At 47.3% G+C, this 22,218-nt stretch overlaps 1 protein-coding gene across 9 annotated transcripts in view; it reads left to right on the top strand.

The window, feature by feature from the left end:
* Positions 1 to 22,218, top strand: part of Trio (triple functional domain (PTPRF interacting)) — a 295,200-nt gene that overhangs the window by 243,856 nt on the left and 29,126 nt on the right. For 8 of the 9 annotated variants that reach the window (XR_001781509.2, XR_001781508.2, NM_001081302.1 and 5 more), the window contains exons 35-40: positions 7,820 to 8,112; positions 8,913 to 9,083; positions 11,588 to 11,683; positions 13,960 to 14,108; positions 16,208 to 16,274; positions 17,936 to 18,039. Coding sequence is in view for 7 of the 9 variants with exons in the window: in NM_001081302.1 (NP_001074771.1) it covers positions 7,820 to 8,112; positions 8,913 to 9,083; positions 11,588 to 11,683; positions 13,960 to 14,108; positions 16,208 to 16,274; positions 17,936 to 18,039 (880 nt within the window). In the remaining 2 variants the exon portion in view is untranslated. Of the gene's footprint in view, positions 1 to 7,819; positions 8,113 to 8,912; positions 9,084 to 10,572; positions 11,541 to 11,587; positions 11,684 to 13,959; positions 14,109 to 16,207; positions 16,275 to 17,935; positions 18,040 to 22,218 lie in introns of those variants that run through there. The other variant, XM_006520054.4, reaches the window with a different exon arrangement.

The raw sequence follows: 22,218 nt of genomic DNA, 5'->3' as shown, positions 1-22,218 counted from the left end.
GGGCTTTGTTGTTGTTTGTGTGTTTGTTTTTAGAGACAGTCTTTAAGTGACACTAAGAATCTGTCTTATGGAAAAGAACAGTGTGACTTTTGGGCACCAGGAAGGATCTCAACCGACCAGAAAAGCTAGATTCATCACAGAGCCTTCAGAAGGCCTCTTGCTTTGGGGCTAAATAGACCAGATGACATTCTTGCTCTGCAGAATGTCACTCTGCTTCTGTGGAGATGCCTGGGTCAATGTGGGGTCCCCTCCGGCACCCTCACCCGTGGATCTTCAGTGGGAGCCTCGGCTCAGGCCTTCCAGGGCCACCATAGGTCCCCTTCCTTCTCCTTACCCAGGAGCAGTGTCCCACACAGCTCACTGTGGACATCATCAGGCTGTGTGCTGACCAGAGAAAGTCAGGAGGGCTCTGCAAAGACACTGTCTGTCTCTCCAGCCCTACCCACCCCACCCCACCCCACCACACATCCCAGGGATGATGCAGACCACCAAGAAAGAGTGGTGCCAGGTTCAAAGATCACAGAAAGCTGGGAGTTCACAGGATTCATACATCTCTCCCTCTCTTTTTTAATGGTGTGTGTGTGTGTGTGTTTGCATGCAGCACTACTATCTTAACACAAAATCTGCTTTTGACTTTGAGTTGAAGTCCCTACAGTTCATTAGTGGCCAGTTTCTTGGGTGCTTTTTCCCCTCTCTGACAATTTAGATCAGTGTCCATAGAAAAATCCTGCTGTTCATCTCCCCCAAGGGTACACAGTCCTGACTCAAACAAAAATCACTGAATATGGCCTAGCCATTCCAGAAGCCAGAAACAAGGGCCAGTACTTCCTCCAAATCAGTGTTTGTCCAGAGTAGAGAAGGATTGCGTTTAGATGTGAGCTCTAACATCAAGGTGAGTTAACAGGAAGGAGGAGGTGTGGAGCTATCTTTTACATCCTGTCATTCACAAATATGAGGATTTTTTTTTTTTAAGCAGCCTCTGCGTCGGTCAGTCAGGTGAGCAGTACGCCCAGGGATGCCTGGCTCTCCTGTCACTGCGGGGTGGAAACGTGAGAGAGGTGTGCGGAGCCTTTCTGGAGAGGCTGTAGAAAGAAGGTGTAGCCTCTGCTCTCTGCCTCTCCTAAGGACGTTGTGTATAGGAGCCCAGAAGGAGCATGGGAGGATCGAGTTGTATCATACTGTTCACCTTACCCACCAATCACTGCAGGTGCCCTCCTCAGAGCCTTGACTTACACAGCTCCCTGTAGACCACATACATACTCGAAGAGACCCGCTCCTCCATCCATTGGTTGGTTGGAGCTCCTGACATCCATGCTAGCTTAACCTCTCCTCCCATGATGGCGCTGCATTGCCTCTCCCCTAGCATGTTCTTGTTTCCACTCAGCAGTGAAGGAGATGCTGTGCATCCGACTAGCCAACTGCACGATTCTGCCCTTTGCCTCCTTTGCATTTAGTCCCCTTGTCTGTCTGTCTCTCTCTCTCTCTCTCTCTCTCTCCCTCTCTCTCTCTCTCTCTCTCTCTCTCTCTCTCTCGGCATTAGTGATGACATTCCAGAGGACCTCTGAAATGAAATGGCTTTCCAACTAGAAATGCTGACATCTAGTCCTCCTCTTACAGGATAAATCCAAGAGCCATGTTTCCTGACGTTCATATAATGTTCAAGTGTGTCAGGAAGAAAACTGAGGGCCAGTCCCATTGAGAGTTCTCTAGGGGTCCACAGACCCCAGGTCACCCAGCTCGGGTTGGGTATTCAGGAAGCCACACAATGCATTACCTGGTGGCACAGGCTAGAGCACAAACCCAGAGCATACTTAACATTCCTGTGTTCATACGCCTGTGTGTACACATGCTCCCGGGTCTGTGCATGGTACTGGCTTTCAGCCTTCATAAAGGAAAGCCACAGCAGTCTCTTTCTGGCTGCTTTTAATTGATGCCCATGGCCTTTTTGTGTTTTGGGACTCAGGGGTCGTGAGAGCTGGGGAGGGGGCCGGAGGCGCTGTGGTAAGCCCTCCCCTGTGAGTGTGTGGGAGGGTGCTGCCGAGGAGCCTGCATCTGTTGCTCGTTTGTGTGCATTTTCTCAGGCTGCAGAGACATGTGTTCTTCATTACGGCACGAGCCGTGGCCATACTGTGCTGAGGCCTCTAGTCCAATCTGGGTTTTTATTTATTTATTTTCTAAACAGGGGGAAATTTATCTTTTTTTCCTCCTTGTGTCTTCTGTGCTCACTTGGTATTTGATGCAGACACAAAGTTCACATTTTTGCATCACAGACCCACTATGCACCACGCTGTAAAGTCTGCAGAATGCCCTCTGTGTTCTTTCTCCATATTCTCATTCATTGCCCGTCCATCTCCAGACTCCGCCTTTGGAAAGATTACTTCCTGTGCTGACACAGCAGCAGCGTGACAGTCCCAGCTTAGCGTGAAGCCCGGATCCTGTGTGTGTGGGAAAGGCATAGAATTGTGCCTCACAATGTGCGGTCCCCACTGTCATCCTGACAGAGCCTCGGCGTGGGGACACATTAGTTCTATCCGCCACTGGACGGAAGAGAGCTGAACCTATGTAAGAGCAAAGAAATCAGAAGCCAGGCAGGGAAAGGTTTCAGGTACTTACTCAAAGGAGAAGATAGATTGTAGTTTGGAAAGTGACCGTGAAACGCATCTGTTCTTAGCCACCAATGTTGTTCCGTGTCACTAAGCAGATCGATGCTGTCTCTTCCACAGTCCCTCAACTGGTTTCCCATATGTCTCACCACCATTATCTGCAATATTTGTGGCCTGTCAGACCATTGCAGTCCTGGTATAAGACAAGACATGGTCCCTGAAGGATACATCTGGCAGAATAGCTTACATATTGGCTCACTTTTATGTCTTTTTTTTTTTTAATTAGAAAAAAAAATGATACCTTGATTTTAAAAACAGAGACTTTGAATCCCATTGGAAGAATGTAGAGCTGCTTGGAATGCTGTCGGGATCTGTCCGCAGCCTGCTTTTCCTCTTGCTTGTGCTCTCTGGCTCGGTGTCTCCACCGCTGCCTTCCTGACATTTCTGAACAACAGGTATTCTGCATTCAGCTCTCGGTAAGTCAGGTACGGAACGCTACAGGTCGCCCAGCTGGCCTCAAGCTTTATAATCACAGCCTTGGGGTTGTCTTCCTTAAATAGCAACCGTGCTTCCCATTATAAACTACAGTCCTCGGGACATGAACCGGAAATGAATCCTTTGCATTAGGAATCTCTCTCTGAGTTATGCTTATCCTGACGGAAGGCTCGTTCTTCAGCACACCCACAGTGAACACCGAGATAGAATAATATTGATTGACCAGGAACTGCAGGTTTAGTTCAGTAATACAATGGCTGCCTGGGAATGTGAGAATTGGATAGTGTTCCCAGCACACACACACACACACACACACACACACACACACACGCACTATCATTTAGGGATACTGCAAGAGAATCTGAAATGTGAGACAGATGTTTCCTGGACCATTTCCCAGTGTTGAATGTATGCATCTTGTGGTGGCCCCACCTCCCATCCGTGACTTGGCTGTCTGTCAGCAGTTGCCTGTGTGTGCTCAGTTGATGTGATATGGGTGAAGGGAGCCTGAGCAGCAGATGCGGAGGATTGAGAGGCTATGCTGTGCAGATGACCACCTTGCTCCTAGTCCCTGCCTTTCTACTTGCTGTTTGCAGTTTCTTCTTCTCTCTTTTCTTTTTTTCAAAACTATGAATATCACCTCCTATATCTATTAGGTTATATTTACAAAGGCTTTTTTATAATCTCTCCACACAGGAGAGGGAAAACCATTACTATTTTACACCTCAAGAAACTAAAGCAGGAAAAGGCCAGTGGGCTTTAAGGGTACTTAGCGCCTACAGGCGACAGGCAGGGTCAAAGCTCCAGCCCCACATCCTTCTACAAACAGCTCCCTCAGAGAAGACTGGCAGGAGCCCGGCATGTGCCAGTCAGGCCCTAGCCCCAGGTCTGCTGCCTGCACACAGCTGCACAGCCCCCCACCCCCACCCCTCTTGTGTGCTATAAAGCCTGTGAAGCCAAAGAAATGTCCATTGGGTGAGTCGTTCTCAAGCGCAGAGTATGCGGTACTAAATTCTAAAACTTGACTGAAAGTCCTCAGCAGTCCGTTGCTGCAGCTTTACGCGAGTGGAATCTCAGGCCTCCTCCCACTGGGAAAGTGGGGAGAAAGCAAAATGGGGTGGAAACTTAATCTTCCTTAGCCTGCAACTAGCAGGATATGATCCTTTTTTTTCCTTACATTTTTAAGAACTTTTATTAATCACAGCTGTCCAGATTTACAGACTGGGAGGAGATAGCTTTCTCCTCCCCTTGGGCCTGGCCCTGTGTGCACATGGTAAAACCCTCCCGTGTAGAGCTGGGTCCCTGGCCTTCCTCCTCTGGCTTTATTCTGTCTTCACTTTAAAAGGAAACCACAACAGCCATTGTGTGACCTCAGCCTCAGGAAAAAAAAAAAAAGCCACTTGGGATTCCTCCCTAAGCCTGCCCTGGCCGACAGGCAGTGGTTGCTTTTTTTGTGTGCACACCTGCGTGGATTTTTAAGCCTGCTAGGATCTCTTTATAACTGGGGACAAATTTCTTTTAAAACAGAAAAACAACCAAGTCAGTATCTCAGTCGTATCTGCCACATATTTTTTTATTATTTCCTAGTGCCATTAACTCCTATTGTCCATGAATTCTGGGTATTGTCGGGGCACTGCTGTTTGTATAAATACAATATACCCATTTCTATACAATCAGGGACTCCCAGATGCCTCAGCTGTAAGCCACTTCTTAGTTTATAAAGCTACTTCATTTCACTCTTGCTGTTTCCTGAGTCCATTGCTGCCCTGTAAGGTGTGGAAACCCAGCTACGCCAGTCAGACTGGATCACCCCTGAGAGAACAAAGCCCAGACACAGCCCCCCAGTCCAGGGCTTTCTGTGACACCTCTCATAGGTCCTCCTTCTGTGCTTGGAATCAGAGGATTCTCCTCCAGTGAGAGAAGATAGCCCACCTTCAGACCAGGCAAGAGCAAGGCTTTCCTACAGTTGAGGAAAGGTAGCGTCCCAGTGAGGAGTGGAGCTGAGACCAGTGTGCGGAACTGAACATGTTTATCACAGTTAGCGGGTGTGTCTGTTGGAGCTGCGGGGTCAGCTTCATCCGGAGCCCTTTCTCTGCCCCTGTGCAGTGCTCCCATTGATCTGTGCCACTTACACACACCAAGCCCAGGCTCTGCCCCAAGAAAAAGCAGCTCATAGCATCACAGGAAGAGGCAGGATCACAAGACTCTACTTGACCTGGTTTCCAAATAAGTGAAAATTCACAACTGTGTAAGCTTTGCTTGAAGATAGAGATCACCTGTAGTTATCACAGAACTGACCACAATATGCCGCACTCTGAACATCACTGTCCACAGTGGTAGGCTTACATTATCAGTGTCCTTGGGTTGGGCAAACAAAAGTAAGGATAGCCTGCAACCAGTGTTTTGCTCACCTGGTCATCTTTATTCTGTATGTATTTACTAAGTCCAAGATGTACCAAGCAGCCTGTTATCAGTTACGCTCCTGCCCACACAGAGCCTGCCTTGACAGGTTATATAGATCTGAGGGTGGGAGTCTCCTCCCGGGTGGACCTAAGTATCCACATGGATCCTATACAGTTGGGCAGTCATGAACCTGGGAAAGGTGCCTCACACCTGCCCCTGTGTCACTCTTGGTCAGCAGATACTCAGGTTCCAGGTTTGATCTCCTCCTTACAGTCCACTGGCTGTAATGGCCATCAGAACCTCTTGAGAAAGACAGCTGTGTCCTGACCAGTAAATCAGGGTCTTTCCAAAGGGACTTGACTGTAGGCTCTGTGCTCTGTGGAACTGGTACCTAGCCTGTGCCAGTGACACTGTAGACCACACATCCACTACAGAAATGCCATCACAAGCTCAGATCTCTAGTGGATTCAAAATGTATACCAGCAGAATTAGTCTGCTGGACAAAACTGGTTCTTCGGATAGCTAAAACACTAGCAGGTTCTTTACCGCATTCTGTTAATGATCTCATTTGTTTAAATGAGAGCTTTTTAAACTTCTGACTTAGGCACTATGTCATATCCTAGCACAGAGTAGATACGTGGGCTAGGATGATGTACAGATATCGGGAGAGAATTTTGTTCCATTAACACACACACACACACACAATGTATTGTTACAGAGAATCAAAAGCATGAGGGAGTTGACATTATACTTACAAAGTGGAACGAAGAATTATCTGGTTATTTTTCTCATTGCTGGTATCCAAAATTATGACTGTATCAGATTTATACCAGATACAGTAGGACATCTGCTAACCTTAAAGACAGATGGGGATATTTTCTCCCTGTATCTTCAGACTTCTGAAATGGGAGACTTTCAAAGGAAAAGTGGAAAGTTCAACACTTTAGCTTCCTTCTAAATCCATAATAGCTGCTAGCACTCGCAGCATTTTTCTCTCCCGTGAAGTATAATAGTCTCACAAAGTAACGTAATGCATCAGAGCTCAGAAGAAAGGCTGTCCCTTCACGTTCTCCATGGCACAGCCTTTGTGTCTACCTGCTGGTCACACGCATTGGATTTAAAGATGCTTCATTGAATCAGGCATGGCGGCCTGTGCTTGTGATCCCAGTCCCTCTAGGAGGCTGACCTGAGAGATGGAGGCCAGTCTGGACCAGAAGCAGAACCTTGTCAGGGAGAAAAAATGTAAAGTACCATGTGACATGTGGATTACCAGCCCCTCCCTTCATCTCTGAGCCATTTATACGGTCACCGCACCAAGAGGCCTGAGCTGAGCATGTTGGCTTCTGTGAGCCTAGATGCCAGGGAGTGATAGTGATCTAAAGTTCTCATCTTCCCCTGCCTCTCGTGGGCTATGCCTGACAGTGGGCTGCTGTGAACACAGCTGAATAACTCTCACCCCCAAAAACAAAATTTAAAAAAAAAAAAAAACACATGCATACCTATGCATACACATACTGACTGCAAGCAAAAGAGTTATCTCTTAGCAGACACTGATAGATTTGAACCAGTTTGCCTCTGGGGAGAATCACAGGGCTTCTAGTGGTCTCTGGGGGCACAAGGCAAAGAGTCCCTGCAGGTGTGTGTAAAACTGTGCTTTCAAAGATTAGCAACCATAAATTTTTCAGACTTCAAAGGGTCTAAAAAAATAAACACTTGGCCGATGGTCGTCTTCATTATTACATCTCCTAAAAGAAATCGTTCAATTCCGTGTGACTCTGGCAGAGCCGCCATGTCAGGTGCTCAGAGTGACCACGTGGCTCTTCATTGCTGGCTTTCAAGTTTACAGGGACATTCCCCCTCAGTCTGGAAACGTTGTTTCATCATCTTCCTCTTGCAAGCCTGTGAGCCCTGAGGTGACTTGTTAGCTGGGTTGAGACAGATGGATAGAAGGAAGATAGGTTGAGATAGAGAGAGAGAGCTCTATATTTACTGATAGTGTGCCAAACTAAGCAAAACCAAATCGCATGCCTGGATCTGTGCAGTGGCCACACTGGTCTTCAGGATTGGTGACAGGGGCTACCTTAGGGATGGGGCAGTGCCTCTGTAGCAGAAATCTGGCTCCATAACCCGCCTAGGGGAGAGAGTTATCAGTCCTCTCCTGTCTGTTTCAGCATCTAGGTAAAGACAACAAAGTTGCCATCAGCCCACCTGCGAGTCCTTTAAGATGGGAAAAAAAACTTGAGGCTTAAGGGCAGAGACTTGCCCACAATGGTGGTCAATCAATAAAACGGCTTCTTTCTTTCTTCTCATCCCATCAGACTCACTGTCGGTCTCCAGTAATGACGCCAGCCCACCGGCCTCTGTGGCTTCCCTTCAGCCCCACATGATCGGAGCACAGAGTTCACCAGGTCCCAAGCGGCCCGGCAACACCCTGCGCAAGTGGCTCACGAGCCCCGTGCGGCGGCTCAGCAGCGGTAAGGCCGATGGGCATGCGAAGAAGCTGGCCCACAAGCACAAGAAGAGCCGGGAGGTCCGTAAGAGCGCGGATGCTGGATCGCAGAAGGATTCGGATGACAGCGCTGCCACCCCGCAGGATGAAACCATCGAAGAGGTGGGTCTACGCGAAAGGCTTGGGTTGCCGTAAGTCATGGGTGACTGTAGATCATAGGGTCCAGCGGCTATGGACTCCATGGAGGCCTCCCCGTGTTTTCTTCCTTTCAAGTTAAGAGTAGTTGCCGTCTTGAGGAGTAGTGGATTCGTTTCCAGAAAGCACCCATGTCCCACAGCCTCCATTTAGGTTTCTGTTTTGCAGACTGTTAAGTGCAGGGAGGGGCTGATTGTTGGAAATGCCATTTGACTGCTTTTATTGACCACATGGGACTCCACAGTATTCCGATGTCACCAAAGTGGAGGCAAGACATCCAGGATATTTTCCCCTTCCCCTTTTGTCTCAGGAGGCCCTAAGTGATACTCGAGAAGCCATCTTTCATGTCACTAGGATGTCCTCAGCACTGGCAGGGCTAGTAGGGATTTTAACTTGGTCTCTTCCAAGTTCTGCACAGGCTCAAAAAAACAAAAAACAAACAAACAAACAAAAACCAGTGTCACATTTGTTTTATTTTATTGCTTCACGTGTTTTCTGTGGTTTCTTTCTCTCTTTATTTTCACTAAACTTACTTTTGCTGAGTTTCTACCACAGTACAGAGGTCATTGTGTATTCATATACCTATTTTATAAATTTGAGTTCTCTCACTAAAGCCAAAACTTAGATTTTTCATGTAAACAGAGGAAACGAGTGTATGCTTGATCCCAGCCTCACTGTGCTCTTCTGTGAGAAGCCGAGTCTAGCCTGTAGCCCAGGCTTGCTCGTCGTGGTCCAGCATGAGCAAATAGTCGTTGGTTTGATTTCAGAGAGGACGGAACGAGGGTCTCAGCAGTGGTACGCTGTCCAAGTCCTCGTCCTCGGGCATGCAGAGCTGCGGAGAAGAAGAAGGCGAGGAGGGCGCCGACGCTGTACCACTGCCTCCCCCCATGGCCATTCAGCAGCACAGCCTCCTTCAGCCGGACTCGCAGGATGACAAGGTAAGGGGCCAGCGCGTGTGCACCCAGGCCAGAGGCGGAGCCTTCCTTAGCTCCGCACCAGCACGTTTCAAAGACTGGGAGACGGGTGTCGGGGAAGGCACCCACCAGAAGCAGGGAACTCTCCCGGCAGCCAGCCTGTCTGTACCTCAGAAGTATGAATAACAAATCCATTTCCAACGAACACGAGGCCAGCATATGTTGCTGCAATCTACATGGTCATGTAAATATGTTCAGTGTATTTTAACGATGCTCCAGCAATTGCTTATAAAGTAATTGTTAACATGCTGGTTAGAGTCCCCAAGAGAGAAGTCTCAGCCTGCCTGCACACAGCTTTCAACACACAGTAGGCCATCATGGTTCCTCCATAATGTGTTCTTGCACGTGGCTTTCTGGTTAAAATAAGGCTGTGTTGCTCTCCAGTTACTGTCCCCAACATGCCACAGGTGCTTGTAGGATCAGACGCCCCAGAAGTGCATCGTCACAGAATACTAGGAGTCAGCCTGAGAGTCCTGTGGCTGCCTGCCCTGGCTTGTCTGAAGGCTTCAAGCCTCACCAGTCTGTCTCCTTTCACTTCTTCAATCTTTTTAGATTATTTTCCACCCCAATTGTAAAATCTCGAAAATAAAATATCAAAAAAGGAAGCCTAGTAAATGAAGCTTGCACACCCTTCTGCCCCCTGGTCCCATGGTGACCCTCCCTGTCTGTTAGGAGCTAAACCAGAGCGAGGAAGTCATCGCCAGGATTCATTACTGTTCTTTCGTTTTTGTTTTCTTTGGCAATAACTAAGTTTCCTGAATAAAATAGATGTTTCTTTCTGCATTTTCCCTTCACATTTTTTTCCTTTTCCCTTCCTGACTCCCTTATTGGCATTGTCCATCACTTGCTAGATTTATCAGCCTTTATTTGACAACGGAAGATGTAGTGCAGTCATTGATGGACAGCAGCGAGGCTCTCACGTCTGATGCTGTCTTAATTCCCAGCACACAGCTCCACCCCGCACACCTTGTGCCTCACACAGTTGAGCGCAGCCAGAGCACCATGGGTCTGGCCACGCTGCTGAGCTGCGGAGCCAGGCCTTGGTTTGTCCCCTTAGAGTTGAGTGTCATTCTTGGTGCAGGCCAGTCTGAGAGAGAAGGTGAAGGCTCTCAGTCTGGCCAGGGCACAGGCTGTGTGGGCGGAGTGACAGCTCATAAGCTGTTTTGTAACAATCTAAACTAATAGCTTTTTCAAAGCAGGACAATAAATTTCTTAAGTCTGGGTGGTTATCCAAGCAATGAGGCACAGGCTTGCCTGGCCTATTTTCCTCCCTTAAAAGGACTAAATTGCCAGTCTTGTTTACTGGAATCATTTATTGTTGACCATGAAACCTGGTTGGGTATTATCAGTAGCAAATCTTCATTTACAGAAATCTAGCAGCGTTCCCAGTCTATTATCTTGAACTAATTTTTTGTTTTGTTCTGTTTTCTCTTTCTGTAAACCCCCACTGCAGCATTACGTTGATTTGTGTTCTGTGTCTGTTTTGGCTCAGTTTCCTTACCTTTCCATTTGAGTTTCTTTTCTTCGTTCCGTTCATCTCATATTCCAAACTTCATTAGAGCAAACCAGCGTCTGTTTCATAAAGTGCGTATTTTGGTCCACATATGTAAAAAGCCTGTTGTAACAATGTGTGATCTGTCCACCGTGAGAAATGCATCTCTCAGACAGACAGCCACGTGTCGCATGCATCTCTGCTGCCCTTAATATGAAGCAAGGTTCATATTATTTATGCCCCTCAATCCCCAGCTACTCTACAGCAGAAGTAATCTGCAAACAGTGTTTGCTAATTACTGAAACTCAGCTCAGTGGCCCCTCCCCCAGCCTCCCCGACTGTCACCCCGTGATGCCCTGGATCTAGCCGTAAGTGGCATCTCGTAGCTTGTGAGGCTTCAGCTCTTCTGTCCTCTGCAGTAATCACTGGGGAATGGATGGCACAGGAAATGGTGAGCTTGTCCCCCCTCCCCCGTCTGGGCACCGCACCCTGCCCCCCCTCCCTTCTTAATTCCGTAAACACAGTCAAGCCATTCTTAGCAGCCTCATTTTGGTTTCTTGATTATTTGGGGATTCACCCATTAGACCATAAGCCTCTTTCTCCTCTGCTGACTGGGTTCTGTGTCTCTCCATAGCTCAGAGCCTGAGCCAGCACCGTGCAGAGTTACTGTTAGTGTGCCCCCGTGCCCAGTTGCCGCCCTGAAAAACATTACAATGTTACATGACTGTGGATTAAAAACAGACGCTGTCTGCTTCCCACATGTACCCTAGACAGGTTTTATTTAATGTTTCATGTCAGAATATTGTAAATATAAAGGCTGACTCTAAATAAATGCAAACAAAGACAAACTTGTGGTCTTTTTGTCTGGACTTACTTTAAAAAAAAAAAGGCTGGAGTTTACGAGGGAGTTCACTGTCTGCCCCTTTACTAACGAGAGACCTCTCCTCCCCGTTCTTTGTCTTAACTTCTCCCATAGGCCTCTTCAAGGTTATTGGTCCGCCCCACCAGTTCTGAGACTCCCAGCGCAGCTGAGCTCGTCAGTGCTATTGAAGAACTCGTGAAAAGCAAAATGGTAAGCTTCTCACGCACGCAGGAGGTTCGCGAGTCACTCTCACACCTGTGTACAAATGCCTTTGCCATAGATGGCAGCTATGGCTACACACTGCTCTCACTATGACCAGAACAGAATCTGAGGGCTGCTCTGTCATCCTAAGGCTCATCGGTGGTTTGAAGGACTCACAGAACTCAGCAAAGCTGTGGCTCTAACAGTTGCAGTTTAGTGCATGACAAGGCTCAGGTTAAAATTAGCCAAGCAAAAGGTTTTGGAGGACAGGGTCCAGGGGATACCAGTTCCCAGCACGTAATCATCTTCAGATAAACGAAGCATAGCCTGCACTTATATAAGGCGACCCAGAGGACATGGTAGCTATGGTGGTTTATGTGGGGCTCAGTATTCAGTGCTGGTCTACTACCTGCTTGGCTGACCATCTACTCTGAGATGCTCTGTGAAATAGCCCCCTCTCCATTTCTCCCCTCCCTTCCCCCCACCACTCAATTGCATTTAAAATAAGGGTCTGTCGATGTCCTTCCCAGAAAACATGGCAGTAGGAGAGCGTTTCCCAGTGATACGTTGAAAATCCCTGAGGTCTCAGCACTCCAGCTTCGGGGCAGCTCATGCTGGGGCTTCTTTGTCTTCCACACACATCTGTGTAAGGGACCAGTGGGTGCCACAGCCAGGGTGACCATCCAAAGTGTTGCAAGAGATTATGATCCTGCGTCCTCTCTGGTGCCATGTCAGGCAAGTCACACCTGAGAACAGGCCTCCAGGAGTAGCCTGAGCCTCTGTTTCGGGTTCCAGCAGCTGCTGTAGTCATGAGGGCATGTCCCTCTGGGCACAGCTGAAACCTTGACTACTCCTTTGCTCTCTCCTGTCTTACTCTATTCTCTTTTTTTCTCATTATTCAAATAAATAGAGTTCAGTCTAATGAGCCCCAGCTGTCTAGTCTGTATAGGACAGAATGTCCTCTGTCACCCCAATCTTGGCTTCCTGTTGTCACCCACCTGATCCAGAGGCATGACGCAAACTCTGACACTTACAGAAAAGCATGTACTTCCAATAAAGGCCAACTGCTATTTATTTATCGGAGTGCAATTTTTGAATCAGGTTCCATTCGTTAACTAACAGCGTCCTGATTTTTAGAATGAGAGCTGTAGTTGGTGTGATTTTGCAGGGCCGTGGGCTTCCCTTAACAAGGTTGCGTGCACAGACCTGTGTCATCAAAGCTCCGTGGTGATGAAGAGACTGTCCCCATTAAGGGAAGAGAGCAGGGCACACAGGAGCAATTGCACCTTACTAATGGCAGCTAAGTCAACGAAGCTAACTGTTCCCACACTACAGCGTTCTGTTTCTCCTTCTGCGGGTCTAGCTGGAAGCTTGGGGTGAGGGAAGGGGGATAAAAGAGCTATAATCCCTAGGCATCCAGGCACTCAGCGAGTCAGAAGAAGAAAGAATTGATAAGCAGCAGTTAGAAGGTCTTCAGTTGTTAACCCATGTCAAATTATCTTTCTTTTTCTTTTACTTATTATTCTCTCATATATTAGATCCCAACTGCGGTGTCCCTTCCTCCCCTTCCCCCAAGTCCCTCCCTCCTAGATCTACTCCTCACCTCCCCTCAGTAAAGAAGTCTTCCAGGAACATCAACCAAATTCAGAAGCGACAGTTAGACCAGCCCCATGTTCTCACATTGAGGCTAGATGGGGCGACCAGTAGGAGGAAACGGGTCCCACGTGCAGAGTCAGGGACAGCCTCCACCCCACTGTTAGGGATCCCACAAGAGCACCAAGCTACATGACCCTAACATATATTCAGAGGTCCCAGCTCCAACCCACACAGGCTGCCTGATCTCCGTGAGTTCACCTTCAGACTCTGCCTGCGTGAGGCTCTGCAGTGGGAAAAGCGTGTGAGCCATCGTGGCAGATGTTACACAGACATTTTATTTTACGTGAGCATTTTTGCCGTCCTGTGAGTGTACGCACCACATGCAGTGCGGTACCTGCAGAGGCCAGAAGAAGTTGTCCGGATCCCCTGGGACTGGAGCCCTGGATGGTTGTGAGCTGCTGTGTGTGTTCGGGCCATAGAGATTGAGTCCTCTGCAAGAGCAGCAAATGCTCTCAACCGCTCAGCATCTCTCCAGCTCCTTCTTGATAATGCAATTTGATCTGTTGTCAGAACTCTTGTAATTTTCCTGTCACATCCGTTGTATTTTCTGACTTAGATTTCCTTACTCTATCATCAGCCATCGTGGGCCGAGGGCAGTCAGCACTGTTCATTTGCTCCATTTCTTCCAGGCACTGGAGGATCGTCCCAGCTCGCTGCTCGTCGACCAGGGAGACAGTAGCAGCCCATCCTTCAATCCCTCAGACAATTCCCTCCTCTCATCCTCCTCACCCATTGATGAGATGGAAGAAAGAAAATGCAGCTCTCTGAAGAGAAGGCAGTAAGCAGCGCCAGCCTCCACACCTTCCCACTTCCCTCCCAGTTGCATCACATGTGCCTGTGCACGCATGTGCGCCTGCCTGTGTGTGTGTGCATGTGTGTGTGTGTGTGTGTGTGTGTGTGTGTGTGTGCGCATGCATGCCTGAGTACTTGTGTGTTTATGGGTGGGTGCACACCTAGTGTGTGTGTGTGTGTGTGTGTGTGTGTGTGTAGGAATGTGGTAAGCCTGTTCTCCCTTGTTCTCCCTGTCTGTTACGCTTTACCAATCAGAACATTTCCTGACAAGATTGTCTGTGGTTTGTGGGGAGAAGCTCATATACTTCCTATTGTTTGTGTAGCTGTGAAGGAAAAAGAAGGTAACATAAAATTAAATCAATATGAAATTAGTCAAAATGTGAGTACTTTAAAATGTAACTTAGTGGGAGTGTTTCTCAATTCTAGTAAAATCACTTTATGGCGATGACTATCCTGAGAGTTAACACCAAAGGCTAACGCTTCCTCTGGGTGAGAGGTACCATATGTTGCGTGGGTAATGAGCTGGTCAGTAATAATAAGCCCCAGTGACTGAATGGCACCGGGCATAGGGAGTGTGCCAGGGTGAATGAAGTTGGCCAAGCAAGTGAAGGTCAACTTGGAACTTTTATGTTTTATACACACACACACACACACACATACACTCATATACATATACATACATATACATATATACATATGTATACATATACATATATATGTATGTATGTGTATATATATATACATGCATATATATATGTATATATGCATGCATGCACATACACATATAAATACAGCCTGCTAAGGCCAGATAGTGTTGTTTGTGGTCAACCCCAAATCATATGTACATTAAACAACGTCTCTCGGGTGGCTAATTTTCTCTTTCTCTGCTGTCCTAGTTTCTGGTAGTTCTTTGACTGAGCTTGAGGCCCTGTGAGACCCCCTCCATACTGGAGTGATCATTGGTGCTGTCACAGGTCTAGCCTTGCTTAGGCAGCCATGGTGCTGAGCTATCACAAGCGATGCTTCCCTGACATTTCTAGGAGGCACAGTCTGGCAGCAGATTTCCTTCCTGGCTCTTATAACCTCCCATCTTCTTCTGAGGTGTTCCCTAAGCACCAGATGCAGGGTGTGTGGGGGGAGAGAAGAGGCTGTGGCATGGATGTGTCTCTGGTGGTTGGGCACTGTCGACAGCTATCAGTTGTTCTCAGCATTTTGGTGAGCCATGGCTTTCTATAGTGGTCTGCATAGCTGTAAAGAGAAGCGTCTTTGATGAGGAGTGGGAGTTTGACTTATCCGTGGGCATGAGGCTGGGTATTTAGAATGTTGATTTAGGAAAGTGGCAGTAGTGGGTTTTCCTCTAAGAGCCGTAACCTCACCAGCCCCAGCTCATTGGCTAGGTCTCCAGTGCCCGGTGTGTTTTCCCACCTGCTGGGAGGCCCTTAGGAACAGTTAGACACCTGCTGGTTACCATGCACCTCGAGGGAGACCTTGCTATGCCTGTCATCACTGTTGTGCAGATGCATCTGGAAGCATCGTTGATTGTGTGCCTCCATAGCACCTTCTGATACTGTGAATCTAGTCGTCAGGTAGACGCTTTCCGGTCAGATCCAGCTCAGAGCCTCTGGGTTCTGTGTCCCAAGGGACTGGTGGCTTCAGCAACAGAGACTTGTCTTTGACTTCCAGGAGACGACAACCTGGCCAAGGGATGTTCTCTTTTATCTAAGCACCCTTGGCTGTTTCAGAAAGAAACTCTTCCTTACCATGCACACATTCTAAATGTGCGAAATTGTAAAACTTCCTGACTATCCACCAAAGTCTGAAATAACTTAATTAAAAGACCGCTGCACCCCCTAATGCCAGGCCTTTGCAACAAAGTTACACCTGTGCTTTCTTCCCATTCTCTGCTACCATTGTACTGCATGTCTGCCGGAATGAGTTGACTGCTCTCTCACTTAACCAGTCAGACCCAGCTGTGTAAATCTGATGTATTATTATGCGGACTTAAAAGAACCCATTCTCACCAAAGCAAATTTGTAGAGGGTAATTCCTTCAGAAAATAGATGTTGTATTTCTCTTTTTTTCCAGCTATGTTTTGCAAGAGTTAGTGGAGACAGAGCGAGACTATGTACGGGACCTTGGCTGTGTGGTTGAGGTACGTATCTTCAGAAACTTCATAGTCCAGATCATCCAGAGAGGTACTGTTTTAAAAGGCAGAAGGGTGGTACTTTCCAGAAAGCCTTAAAGAAATGTAGCTGGCTGTCTTAGCAAACTGGATACAATTCTAAAGAATTTTTTGCATAGTATATCTTTGTATATATTTTATATGTAATTAAGATTTTAGCTTATTTCTGCCAACAGTCTTCTGATTTTTATATTGAAATGTTGACTATAACTAGTTCATAAGATTAGATGTTGCCACAGAAACAACAGTGATATTGGTTGGAAACTCAGTGTGGCCAGAGCTAGGGATTCAGTCCCTTCTGAATCCACATACTACTGACCCTGGCCCGTGCCTCTACCAGAGTATTTGTTTATGGCTTTGCACAGAAGCCCTGCCACCATTTTTAGTCACAAGCATTGGCTGAGCTACGGCAAAGCCACTGCCTTCTGTACTAGTCAGTTATAGGCAGGAACTCCACAGCTCACCCTCAGGCCTTGGTTGACTGAGTGAGTGGGTAGTTCATTGGTTCGTTGGTTGGTTGGTTAGTATCTATATTGTAGTCTTCAGCCTAGGCTAACTTGGAAGTCACAGTGTAGCCTAGAGTGTCCTCAAACTGGCAGCCCTCCTGCCTCCGCCTGCTGAGTACTATATGTGTGAGCAACCACATCCAGATTAATTTTCTTAGACCTTGTTTCAGTGTTTAGCTAAGGCTGGTCTTGAACTCATAACCCTCTTGCCTATAGTTCCCAAGTGCTGGTTTTACAGATTTGTGCCACTGTCCCTGGCTCTAAAGGAGAGGCATTTTTATAGTATAAAATGTTGTCATTTTTCTTTCAGCTTTGCAGATATATACAGAATCATATTTGGGGGCCACAGAGCTATTGGGCTGTACTTTTAACTCAGCGGCAGAGGCTTTGCTTAGGGTACACACAGCATGACTTCCATGCTCGCCACTGCTGAAGCGCAACAGTAGTCACTGTCACTCCCCAGCGTAAGTGTTTAGCATGTTAGGTTGCTCTGCTGTCACTGGCAGCAATAAGGTTTCTGGTACAAACTAAATCTCATTAGAATTGAAGTTTTATTTTGTTTTCCAAAGTGTAGGGTCTTGCTGGGTAGCCTAGAATGGCCCCTCGTCCTGCCTCGGCTACCCAAGCTGCAGGCCATATCCAGCTGGACGGAGAATGTACAGCACACTTCAGCTCTGTAGTTAACTGACCTCTCTTAACAAGCAGTTTATAGAAGGAGTATCGCTCAAGCCTTCTTTAATATGCTGTGTAACAACCTCAAAACATCAGTTCCTTTGTTTCTATAATAGAAATCCTAAAAACAAAGAGGCTTCTTCCGACTGACCAACTCTCTCTGATATTTAGTAGCTAGGAGGTTTGTTTGCTTTCTGAAACCATTTACATATTTTAACCGTTTAAGTTCCTTAGAAGAATTTTCATTTATTTGTAAATGTTGCATCTTTCGAGGAGAGGCAATTTCAGCAGTGAATATAACAGTCTGTTTGAAGCTATAGGTAAGGACACTTCCCATGCAGGTTTTGATCTGTTCTTAAACAAGACAGCGTGTGCCTGTGTGGTGTGACTTTCAGTCCAGTCCCTGATGCAGACACCTTGCACGTGAGCTCATTCGCACGCATTGCTTTGTAGGGCTACATGGCACTTATGAAGGAAGACGGCGTTCCTGATGACATGAAGGGAAAAGACAAGATCGTGTTTGGCAACATCCATCAGATTTATGACTGGCACAGAGAGTACGTAAGACACCTGCCGTGCGTGCGTGATGCTGTATCCAGCCTGGCCAGGGCTAAAGGAAATGATGTTTAGGCTCGGTCTGTTCTGTAACCTGTGTCGTATCCCAGAAGGAGTTTGAGCTAAAGACAAAGTGCTATATGGCTGTAACATTTTATGGCATGGGAAAGATTCATATGTTTTTCATGCTAGTCTATGCCAGGATGCCAGGTCCCTGAACAGAGTCAGTCTGCTTGGGGTTATAACCCACCACTATGAGCCATTTTCTTCCCCTCTGCATTAATTAGCTCTTTATCATTGTAACCAAGACACTCAACATAAACGACTGTGTGGAGGGAAAGACTGACTGTGAATTATGGTTTCAGAGTGTTTGATCGGTTGGCTTGGCACCATAAGACATGGTGGCAGGAGACTGGCTGAGAAAAACTCTTCATTTCCTGTTAGATAGGAAGCACAGAGTGAGATGGGATAGCCAGTCCCAGTGACTTCCTTCTTACAGACGGTCCCTGTCTCCTCTTGTCCCCACAGCATCCCCAGATAGTGTCCTCAACAGGAGACCTAACTGGCAAGGCAAGCTTGTGAGGGCATTGGTATTCAGAGTGACCAAAAGGCCCCAAAGGCCCTTGCTCATGTCGGTCAGTCCAGCTTCAAGAGTTCTCAGAGTCTCTTCTGGACTCAGTGAGCTTACCTGTTTATCAGAAAAGTAATCAGAAAATTTCATACTTGGAACACATGGGGCCCAGGGTTAGCATCCCATTCCGGAAGGAGGAACAAAGAGATAGCAGGGAAGAAAACACCTAATTCCTATGGATCCATATGGGACACACTGTGCTGTGGCCTCCCCATTGCAGCCACAAAGCTCTGCTCTTGGGCTGTTTTTTTTTTTTTTTTTTTTTTAATTGCTGCAGCTTTTCTTGGTAGAGAGTCCAGATTTCTGACCTCTCCGAAATCCCCAGCTCTTCCTTGCTACTTGCTGTCACTCTCCTGACTTTCTTGCATTTCCTTCCCCAGCTCCTTTTTGGGAATCTGACCCTAGCACGCATCTCAGGCCTCTGGAGTTGAAACCCCTCTAACCTGTAATTCTTGCATTCTTCTTGCCAGAGTCTGCTCCCAGCCTGAGCTTTGTCATGCCCCGCTGGGGACATGGCTGCAGTAGTCTAGACATTCTTGGTTAGCTCATCCGAGGGAAACGCCTTTCTAGGCAGCCCTGTATGAACAATGCACCTCAGCAGCTTTTGGGGGGGGGGGGTGGAGTCTGAGATGAATTAACCTTTCATTCTCTTGAGCCTATCATGACTGAGTCTGGCTAATTCTTGTGATGTTTTTAAGGCCTCTTTCCTTATTGACCCACTGCAGAAAGGTTTTTAATGGCTTCCTCTTTAATGACCTTGTGTGTAATTAAACATGTTTTCTTTTTTTTTTAATGTCCTTTTTTTTTTTTAAAGATTTACTTATTTGTTTTATGTATATGAGTACATTGTAGCTGTACAGATGGTTATGAGCCATCGTGTGGTTTCCGGGAATTGAACTCAGGACCTCTGCTTGCTTCAGCCCACAGATTTATTTATTATTATATGTAATAATAATAAGACTAAAGACTGTAGCTGTCTTTAGACACACCAGAAGAGGGCATCAGATCTCATTAGGGATGGTTGTGAGCCACCATGTGGTTGCTGGAATTTGAACTCAGGACCTTCAGGAAAGTTGTCAGTGCTCTTACCCGATGAGACATCTCACCAGCCCCAGAGGCTTTCTTTTTTATTTTAGCCAGACTGCAGGTTTTTAAATCTTTCTGTTCCTCTTGTTCCCCCTTATCATAATAAACCTGGCTAGAAGCAACCTGGGCCACAGCCTGTCTGCTACACTCTCCTGGGATTTTCTATACCAAATATTTCTTTTGCATTGAGCTTTGTGCTGGTGGTAGCTTCAGTGGCAGAGCCCAAGTCTCTGTGTTCAATCCCCAGTACTATGAAAACAAAACAGATTCACCCTCATCCAGGTGTATTTGACATATTGTATAGTGTAGCCATCCTCATCAGAATGTGGTAGGAATGGCCTTTAGCCCAGTTCTCCATGGAGTCCTTGCCCCACCTAGAACCTTTTGTGTGCACCTTGTTTCTGGCCCAATACTCTGCTCCTTTGATCCCCCACTAGAGGCACACAGTATGCTCTGTATAGTATTCTGGGACTTCTATAGCCCACCATCTCCAGACATTTCCAAATTCTGCCTACAAAAACAGTTCCAAACGCCTAATTGCTACATAGTGAGGCTATGCACAGCTGCGTCACAGTCCTTTAGGCACCAGCTCTGCAAATTAGTGTCACAGAAATTCCCTTCTGTGACCAAAATACCTTACATGCACAAGAGAGGGAAGGTTGGCCTCAGCTGTTTCACCGGCTTCCTCTGGCACCAGAAGTGGGCAGTTTGGCTCAGTGCTGCCTATTGCACACCTAAGCTTATCCTTCCAGGAACTGCTCTCAGGTGCAGCAGGGGTCTCAGTTTCAGGATGTGCTGGTGGGACATCCTGGGATGTCAGAGAGTCAAAGGGATTCTTGCTATACATAAGTCACAAGGAGGTAGAGGCCTGTGTTTTTTGATAAATATGGCTCTCCTCGCCTGTAAGATTTTCTCTGAGCCATGCAGGTTTACAGATGGGAAAAGGAAAGGGTCACCTCCTGGCCCTTGGGCTAAGGTGAATCGGAAGGCAGGCTGATAGGCCTTCGGATGAGGTTAATCTCGCCATTGCATAGTTCCTTAGCAGTTCTCAACCTCACTGGTTAGATTTATTGGATTAATTTTCCTTTTCTTTCATTTTCTGTGCTTTGAGATTTTCATACACGTATACAATCTCATGATCATACCCCCCATAACAGCCCCTCCCTCTCTCTCTCCCTCCCTCCCTCTCTGTCTCTCTCTCTCTCTCACACACACACACACACACACACACACACACACACACACACACACACCATGTATAGTTAGTGCCATCCATGTGTGCATGGGCAGAGAACCATTCACACAGGAGCATGGGAAAGCTAGGAGAGGCCACACCCCCAAGAAAACTACCCCTCCCTACCTCCAGCAGCCACTAGCTCTCAGCTAGCCTTCTTTGAGGTCTGTCTCAGGAAAGAGAATTTGTCTCTCTATAAGCAACCCTCACTGTGGTTTTTTGCTAGTTATGTTAAAAATTCTTGTGTCTGAGCCAGCAAGAAATACAAACCAGACTCCGGGAACCCTTTTCCCTCCATCTGTCCCCCTGGGTTTCCCTGTTTTCCTACTCTGCTTCAAGCCCATGATCCTTTGTCCCCATACACTCAGAAAGACACTATGGCACGAGAAATGTGTAGTTTAGGAGACTCTTCACCTTGTTGTAGACAGGAAGTACCAAGGGTCTTCTAGCTATGGCCTAGCTCCTAAGGTTTCTAGGGCCTCCCAGATAGCATGACCCAGCTGGCTATCAGGCATTCAAAGCAGAGCCTGTCAGGGCATTCCATAGTCTCCCCATCTCTGTGAACCACATACACAGCAGCATCTTCAGACCCGGTGACTGGATTAATATCTACATGGCACTCAGCAGCATCTGTACACAGTGAGACTCTGTGTCTAATAGAACTGCAGCTGCCTTTAGAGTCCAAGTTACTGTCAGAGAGTTTAGAATCCACACGCCCAACTCACTGTCACTGGAAAAGCAGACAGGATAGCCCAGGAAAATAAAATTGGGTCACAGTGTTTAGCTCACATCTATCCTAATCGGGAGATGTGTATGGCAGCTAGTGTATAGGAGCATGCCTTGGCCTGACAGCTCACCATCGCACACCTGCCCCTCTGTTTTTCATTTGAAAGCCCTTCATTGTATAGGGTTGCTTAACACTGGCCTCTGATGCTGTAGTGGGGTTGCAGCTGCAGTCTTCCATCTCCAGGACCTAGACAGGCCTGCTGCTGCCCTGCTTTTTCAATGTGGCTGCTCTGCCGCCGCTGGAGCATGCTTTCAACATCTGCCAAGCCCAGCCCTCCTCAAAGCTGGGGAGTGGGGATGCTGCCCGGGTGTGAGGCCTGGAGTTGGGTGGGCACAGGAACCTGCCTGTAAAACCAGCACACAGGAGGTGAGGCCGGATCTCAGGAGTGAGCTGGCTAGCAAGGCCTTGCTCAGTCATCAAGGTGGGGCAGGATCAAAATAGAT

This window comes from Mus musculus, chromosome 15, assembly GCF_000001635.26.
Source record: "Mus musculus strain C57BL/6J chromosome 15, GRCm38.p6 C57BL/6J".
Lineage (NCBI taxonomy): Eukaryota > Metazoa > Chordata > Mammalia > Rodentia > Muridae > Mus > Mus musculus.
Note: the sequence above shows the minus strand (reverse complement) of the source record. Positions and strands in the feature narration are given on the sequence as shown.